Source organism: Quercus suber, unplaced genomic scaffold (genome assembly GCF_002906115.3).
Source record: "Quercus suber isolate HL8 unplaced genomic scaffold, Cork oak 2.0 scaffold_40, whole genome shotgun sequence".
Taxonomy (NCBI): domain Eukaryota; kingdom Viridiplantae; phylum Streptophyta; class Magnoliopsida; order Fagales; family Fagaceae; genus Quercus; species Quercus suber.
Window position 1 is genome coordinate 1,243,275 of NW_027069505.1, and position 8,795 is coordinate 1,252,069.

Genomic DNA, 8,795 nt, shown 5'->3' on the forward strand with positions numbered 1-8,795 from the left:
CTGAGGAAGAAAAGAAACCAACCAATTTCCTATCTATGTTTGGGAAATAAGCAAATACCCCAAACCCGTTACTTCTCCATTAAATTTAATGGAATCTTTTGATTCGTCGAATATTCTATTGTAAACAGTCTGTAATACTCTCAACTAAAAAATAAAACTGAACCCAACCCAAGAAACAAAACATGACTGGGGTAAATTAAACCCAGCATGAAATCAGCCACTCGTGTGAGCAATAATCAGCTACTGCATGACCTAACTGAACCAAATCGTAGACAAATCTAGGGCCTGACCTATAATCAACCAAGCACTGTAAATAGGTGCTGGCTAAATTTGGGTTTTGTGATAAATTTATTAAACTTATTCAACACTCTATTTACATTTGTCTGCCTCCCTCTCCTTATTGCTCTCACATTGGCTAAGTTTGGGCATTTTGATTTTGTTGAGCAGAAGAGAGGTGATGTAGAAAAGCCAACAGAGACTTTCCTAGAGCAGAAAAACTGCCAGAAGTGCCAGAAATAGCAAGCACTATATATATATATTGTATGCAATGTTTTCCAAAAGAAAATACAAGAGAACTTCACATTTAAACAAATAATTATAATCTTTTTTTTTGATAAGTAAAAAGAGAGAGAGTACTTCACAATTAAACAAATAATTCTATTTTTTTTTTTTTGATAAGTAAAAAGAGATTCAAACAAATATTTCTAATCTTGAATTTATTAAAGTTTCAAATGAAGGATGCAAAGGATAATGGGCATTCCCATAACACTACTGCTTCTAGACAATTAAGAGAGAGATAGAGAGAGTAAAGATGGAAGTATCTTTAGTCAAATGCAATTTGACAAGTTTGAGATGTCCTTGGGAACTTCATTATCTCCTCGTGAATACGAAGCTTCTCCTTTGAGTCTAGATCACTGTTGAAAGTGATTTTCATTGTCTTTAATACTTTTGATTCCTTCAGGATTTGTTCAACAAGTCCCATGGCATGCCCTGAAAATCCTTTATAATGACAAGTCGTAAGGTGTGATGATAGACATTCAGGAACATCTAATGGCTTCTTCAAGGGAATGTCAACTGAAAAACTACGAATGCAACACCGGTAATTCAATTCAAAGGTGAGTGTTTTTAGCTTTGGAGCTCGACAAAGCAATAGTTGTACTGCATTCCATGGAGACCACATAGCCCACAAATCACCATAAAACTTCAAGGAAGACAAATTATGAAACATGGGAATGTCATAATAATTATTAGACGACGAGTGTTCGAGGATGTACTGCAGGACAACACAACAAAAGTCACAAATTAATGATAGAGAGTTAGAGCATGAAAAAAAAAAAAAAAAAAAACGTGCCCCTTACCTTTGCTGTTCCTATCCACAATTCCATGGATCTAATGTTACAGAGTGGTCCCATGAAGTTTGTCAATTTCAACATCCAGTCTAGATAATAACATCTACGAACATCAAGGACTGATTTAAACAAGTTGGGGAGATTTTCAGAAACAACATCATTGTCCAAATCGCCTTTGAAGTTAAAGTACTCGAGAGCCGGGGTGTTTATGTGGAGTTTGAATGACCAGCGTAAAATAGAGCAATCCAAAATTAATATTTTCAGCGTAGGTACGAATACAAGGATATTGAACTTGTCTGCTTCCTTGTCCAAAAATTCCAAATCAGAATCACTAACTTTGATCCTCAAATCTTGGAGCAGCGGGCAGGCGGCGACGACTGTGGAGAGAGAGTTGTGGTTCGCATAGTAAACATGTGAAATTTGTAGAGTCTTGAGACTTGGGAACATTGAAGAAGAGGAAGAAGCAGAATCAGGAGGATTGAGAAGAAAGTGGCCCCTCAATTTCAAAACCACTAATGTTGTACAGAAGAAGACACTGCCGGGTAACTCCTTAGTTTGATTATCAAGGTCGAGAACAAGGTCGAGCTCTTGCACGCCACGCCGGATGGCGGCTTTGACACATTTGTCAACGAAGGATCGACGAGGACAATCGACGCACAGCTTGTAAAGGGTGGAGGGGTTTCTGGGCAATAAAATATAGTATAAGGTCGAAGTTGTGATACTATCAAGCGTGGGCCTGTCCAAGTGAAGAACAGGGACGAGAGTCCAGAGAGACCTCCACCTGCTCGACAAAATGCTTGTGAGAATGGCGTGTTTGGTTGGGAGAAAAGAAAGGATATGGGCGAGCATACAGTCTGGTAGACTGCTGATAATGTCAGAGTGCTGTTCCTCTTCCATTTCTCTACTCTGCTTCTTCATGCTTTCAATCTGCCAAAGCCAAGGTCTGAATCTCTGATTTTCGGCGGGCGTTTTGCTTCTCTCCTCTGCTTCTTCGTATGCTATCTACGGTTTTAGGTTTGTTTTATTTTGTGTCTTTTGTTTTTTAAATTATAAAATCTAGTTGTATTATATATATATATATATATATGAGTGTGTGTATGTATAGATTGAATTCCAATTGATATAGGCTTCTTTATATATTTTCTTTTAATTAATATCTAAAGTAAAAGAAAAATATTCCTTTTTCTAAATTGATTTTGTACTATTTAAGTTTCTCCTTTTAGTTGGTTTTCTTTTTCTAATAATCAATTTTGTATATTGTTGCTCTCTGGACATTTGTATAAGTGGATGCAAAATTTTGATAAAAATGCAAAATTGACCCTCTAAATTTCACATTTTTTTCATTTCAGTCCTCTAACTTTTAATTTTGTTAATTTAGTCATTTAACTTTCAATTTTTGTCAATTTAAAGTTCCGTTACAAATCTGTTACTGCTGCCATTACCCACACCAAAACGACGCCGTTTTGCATTTTTTTTTTCTTCAGAATTAAAAGAAAATAAGAAAAAAAAAGAACTAAACACCTCGCTGAATCAAAACGACGTCCCTTGAATCAAAACAAAACAAAAGGATTCAAATTTATCATTCTGGAATTCAAGACGACGTCCCCTAAAAATATAAGATTGCACTTGTATACATTCTGGAATTCAAATTTATCATAACATAGAAAACTTAAACAAAATTTCTACAGCAATTTATCCACCAATGAGCCATGAAGGAAATCTAGGGTGTATTAAATTTATAAAACAGTACAAAATACACAGTGAAGCACCACAAGGACCCTTATAGACCAAAAGGATCACAAATTCCAGGTAACAAAACTAACAGAAAACACTATCAGACCTCCCTTTTAGCACAACTCTCACACACCTCTACCAAGTACCAAATTTCCAAGAAGTAATAACCAAAAGCTATAACAAGACTGAAGACCAGGGACTTCCAATTTAAGGAGCTTAATCCACTTCTTCCATCTTGCTCTCCTCTGTAGCATCCTCCTCTAACGCAGGCATATCAGCATCATCACCACCGGTCTCTTCCTCATCGATGCTAAGACCAAGCTTCAACATCCTGTGAATTCTAGCTGCAAAAGTGTTGGGTTCTTCAAGGCTAAAACCAGAAGTTAAGAGGGCAGTCTCAAAGAGCAGTAACACAAGATCCTTGACAGACTTGATGTTGGAGCATTTTAATATTAAATAATTAAAATGAATAAATATTATAACATAAACATAAAGATGTGGGAGTGAATATGGAAGATGAAGAGTTAGTAAAAATGTTTAATCCCACATTGAAAATGAGAGAGGTTATTTTATTCTTTTTAATTGTGGTGATTAATGGGCTAAAATGTATTGTCTCAGATATTGGGCTAGATACGTGTGCAAGGGGGAGGTGAAGAGTGGAGGTATCAAAATTGGAAATGAATCGGCCTCTTGGATCTTCCTACTTGACAGCCCATTCAGAGTAATTACCATATTCGTTGGTGAGTAAATGGCCCGAATTAATACTCCATTTTTATTATGGAAAATGAATATCCATTAACCCACTTAATGGACTATCCGTTTGGGCCTTTTCATTCTTCAGAAACTCCTTATCTCACCATTAATTGTGTAACTCCAGCCCATTAGATTAATATCTAACAATTAATCTTGTAACACTCATTTAATCAGAATAATGGACCTAATTAATCAGAATAAATTAGGTAGTAATTTCGTGAGGCTCATTGAGCCTATAAATAGACTCATTCATACCCAATCCATGTTACTACAACACCAAAAAAAAAAAAAAAAAAAAAAAGATTCTTGGCAAAGAAGGGTGTTCTTTCTAGTAGAGCTTTGGGCTTGAACGCTTTGTGCAGAGATTGTTCTAGCCATACGACACTTGTTGGGCTGTTGTATCCTGGGGAGACAAGTCAGAGAAGGTCTACACTGGTTACAAAGTTTAGCCAACCAAGGGCTTGAATATCCTTAAAGAGAGCGAGTGCCGTGCCTTAGTCCAAATAATGTTGTGTAATTTCTTTCTTTACATTAATAATGTTCAGAAGTATTATTCAGTTTCTCGTTGTGTTATTTCCATTGTCATTGTATTTGCACCAACACTTGACATGTAACCGCCCATGCTATTATCTCTCAGTGCCTGAGCCTTCATGATCCTCTCCATGTTTGTGCTCCAGCTATACTCCCCAGTCACCAAACAGTAAGGAGAGTCCATAATTCTATCAGAAACAACAACCTTCTCAACCTTATCTCCCAAGATGTCCTTAATGGTCTTGCACAGGTTCTCAAAAGACTTTTCTCCTCCTTTTTCTGCTTCTCTTCTTCAGTCTCATCGTCAAGCTTCAAACCCTCCTTTGTAGCAGACATCAATTTCTTATCATCATACTCCTTTAAAATTTGATAATATTTTGTCCTCACAGTCCTCATGGCACACCCATCACTGATTCAGAACACCTTCACCGATTCAGTTAAGGCAGAGCAGCGAGGTGGTTTACACGGTGAGCAAGGGTGACGAACTCTCTCTCTCTCTCTCTCTCTCTCTCTCTCTCTCTCTCTCTCTCTCTCTCTCTCTCTCTCTCTCTCTCTCTCTCTCAAATTTAGGGATTGAATCCTTTTGTTTTGTTTTGATTCAGGGGACGTCGTTTTGATTCAGTGAGGTGTTTAGTTCTTTTTTTTTTTTTTCCTTTTAATTCCAAAAAAAAAAAAACCCCACATGCAAAACGGCGTCGTTTTGGTGTGGGTAACGGTAGTAGTAACAAGTTTATAACGGAGCCTTGAATTGACAAAAATTGAAAGTTAGAGACTGAATTGACAAAACTAAAAGTCAGAGGACTGAAATAAAAAAAAAGGTGAAAGTTAGAGGGTCAGTTTGCATTTCTGCCCAAAATTTTTGTCCATTTTGTAAAGAAAAACATGTTTTTTCTATTTTACACACTTATCTTTACAAAACACCCACATTAGTTTGTCTATTTTACACATGTATTCAATAAAATATTCATTCTTGAACCATCTCACTCAATACCTCTCTCTCACAGACCCAACACTACCCGAAATAACCAACACCCAACCACCATCAATGATCAATTCACACCCACCAAAAACCCACCCAGCCACCATCATCAAGCTAGCTTCCATCATCAACCCACCGATCAAAATCCCAAAACCACTAATCAAAATCATCAAAACCCACTGATCAAAATCTCAAAACCATCAAACAAAGAAAAAAGAAAGCAGCGGCGATCATCAACCCAGCCTCCATCGTCAACTCACCCAACCACCATCATCAAGCCAGCCTCCATCATCAACTCACCTATCCAAATCCCAAAACCACTAATCAAAATCATCAAAACCCACTTATCAAAATCATCAAAACCATCAAACAAAGAAAAAAGACAGTAGCGGCGATCATTAACCCAGCGGCGATCAGCGAGAGCTTCGACAAGAGCAACGGCGATAAGTTATAGCAGCAGCAATCGGTGAGAGTTTCGGCAGGTGAGGTGATAGGCAGTTGCATGGTTGTGGTGAGAGAGTAGCGGAGATCAGTGGCATGGCTAGAGTGAGGTGAGAGTGAGAGGTACTAGAGAGGAAAAGAGAGAGTGAGGTGAGAGTGAGACCAGAGAGAAAAAGAGAGAGCGAGGTGAAGGAGAGAGAAAAAAATAGTAAAATATTAAATGCAAAGCTATAGTAACCGTGCATATATGCACGGTTACTGTAGCATTTTTGCATATATACAAACTTATGCAAGCATTGATGTGGATGGCTTTTTTGGTGAAAATGTGTAAAACTTGCCCCTTTTTCAATTTTTCAAGCATTAATGTGGTTGCTCTAAGAATATGTTTCACAATTTTATTAGGCTATAGAGATGGAAAATTCAAAGGAAAATTTAGAAATTAATATACTTTCAATATTAGTTTTCTTAATTGATGGTATTTAAAAGTTTTTTTTTAAAAATCTAATATATTTCTTGAATAATGCTAGAAATACAAACTATTTTACAAAAAAAATTTACAAACTGTTGGTACGGTAAGTGATTATTGATAAATGAAAAAGTGATGTTAATGGTGGGACTATATGCAAACTCGTAAGCAGTTGATCACAGCATCAGTTTATAAAAATGTTGTAAAATAGTTCGTATCTATAGCATACCATAGCATTGCTCATATTTTTTTAAAATTTTATTTTCAAAATACAATTTTAATTAAAATACCAGTATTTTTAAAAACACAATTTTAGAAAAATTCTAGATTCCTGTCACAGTTTTCTCCAAAACACAAATTTTGGTTGTTTTGCCCGGTCCCTCCCAAATATATTTACTAAAATGTCATTGTTATTAATGTAACCATTAGGAGATTTGTATACTTACTTCATTTTAATTGAATTTTTAATATTTTGAGACTTTATTTTATTGTTTTTGTTAAACAATTTGCTTGAAACTCTTTGTTTATATTAGTGTTAAATTTTTGGCTTGTATTAATTTCGAGGAATTTCAAGATCTCACCTCACGTAGGTACAAAGTTTTTCAAGATCTCACCTCACGATCTTACGCTGAAGATTGCACAAAGTTTTTCCTCGAAATTAATAGATGCACAATTTAAGAAGATTGTGTGGTTTGGAGAAAGTATTCTATGGGACACTCTCTCCATGTCAACAACTTATTTGGTGAGCCTTTCCAATCAAAATATGACACGTTTACCACCTTAAAGTACCATAATACTCTCACAAATTTCAATAGCCTGGCCAGCTCCTTTAAGTTTTATTTATCTAAGTTTTTCAAATTTCAAAATACTCTCCTCTCTCTGTCTCTTCTAGTTCCAGCTGATGGTCTCTCTTGACACTATTAGAAACAAAACTTTTACAGTCAAAGAGAGAAGCACATTTAGGAATAAGAGATAAAAAGGTTGCCTTAAAGCTCCTTTGAAAAGTACCATGACTGTGGAAATAATGAAGCACTCACATAACTTCTTCTTTTACAATATCCCAACATGCCTGGAAAAATGCCAATCATGATGATCGATGATCCATAGAAAATTTGCAATGCAAAAAAAAACCACTTCTATGCACAAAAGTAAAACCAAATACTTTGTATTATTTACTGGATAATATGTTTCTTTGAACTGTTACTCCTAGTATTATTCCTTCACATTATGAAAATACTGAAGAAGCAAAAGAGAATGAAGGGCCAGTCTTCACCATTGTGCTAAGACCATCTCTATCACTCACTTCTACCACAATTTAACAGCTTCTATGTATCAAGATACAAGTGCAAATGCAAAACCTTTACTAGTTTAAGTTCCAGCAATGTTGCAGATATAGTAAATGACGGCTGGTTTAGTTTTTACTACTATGTAGTGAACGATAGGTTGTTTAGTTTTACTTAGGTAATCAATTTGTTTTTCTGTTATAGTCCTGCGTCTTGTATATAAGAGAAGAATGTTGTAATAGTCGGAAGCTAACGCAAAAATCCGTCACTCATATCCAAACTTCATTGTTGAGATCCTTTGCTTCATATGTGCTTGGCATATTCTTGGATTGATCTATCACTGCTAAATTTGTATGAACCCATTGTATTCAAGATTGACATTCTTTTCCATCTTAGAGCATCTTTATCAGCTGTGGCATAATTTATGCCATTTAGCCACATCAAAGACCTACTTTATTATTTTACCACATTATTTTACAACATATCATTCATCAAATGTTCTATACTTCAATTCTATATATTAAAATAATATTTACTACACATTAAAATAATATAAACTACACAATAAAATAATATATTTAACACAATAAAAAACATCCACAACACTGCTGCTGCCGCCGTTACCTCCGCCACCACCACCACCATCGTGGCAGCCACAATCCATTGCAAAACCACCACCACAACCACCGTCATCAACAATCCACCCCAAAACCCATTAAAAACAGAGCAACACTCACTAGCACAGCAACTCAAACCCAGAAAACACAATCAAAACCCAGGCAACCCAAACCCACTAGCATCGGCAACCCACAATCAAGATCTCACCTCACGTCAACGTCGATGCCCACGATCAAGATCTCAACGTCGATGCCCATGATCATGACGAACACTCCGATCTCACCTCAACATTGATTCCGATCTCACCTTAATGTCGATGCCCATGTCAATTCCGATCGGCGATGACGATGCCGATGCCCGGAGAGATCAGCGATGACGATGCAAAATGAAACCAGTGAGAGATCGGCGATGATGGATCAAGATCAACAGAACAGAGGTGAAAGGGAATAGTGAGAAAGAACAGAGGTGAGAGGGAATGGTGAGAGTGAAGAGAAAAGAATAATCTGAGGAGAGAGGAGAGAGAGAAAATAGAATAAAAAAACAATAAAAATTATGCCATTTTTCGTCCGTACCGTTGCAAATTTGCAACGGTACTGTTCACGTGTGGCAAATTTTATGGGATTTAGCACATTTGATAAAAG

The 8,795-nt window shown here is 36.4% G+C and overlaps 1 protein-coding gene and 1 pseudogene across 1 annotated transcript; both read right to left on the reverse strand.

Annotated features, from left to right (window-relative positions):
- Positions 1–689: 689 nt before the first annotated feature.
- Positions 690–2,417, reverse strand: LOC111995930 (F-box/LRR-repeat protein At4g14103). The gene is made up of 2 exons (XM_024027879.2): positions 1,359–2,417; positions 690–1,273 (listed from the first exon to the last, which is right to left on the reverse strand). Exons 1-2 carry the CDS (start codon positions 2,265–2,267, stop codon positions 824–826), a joined length of 1,359 nt encoding a protein of 452 aa, XP_023883647.2. The 5' UTR covers positions 2,268–2,417; the 3' UTR covers positions 690–823.
- An 807-nt stretch (positions 2,418–3,224) lies between these two features.
- LOC111995446 (heat shock protein 82-like) lies at positions 3,225–4,763 on the reverse strand (annotated as a pseudogene).
- Positions 4,764–8,795: the final 4,032 nt, after the last annotated feature.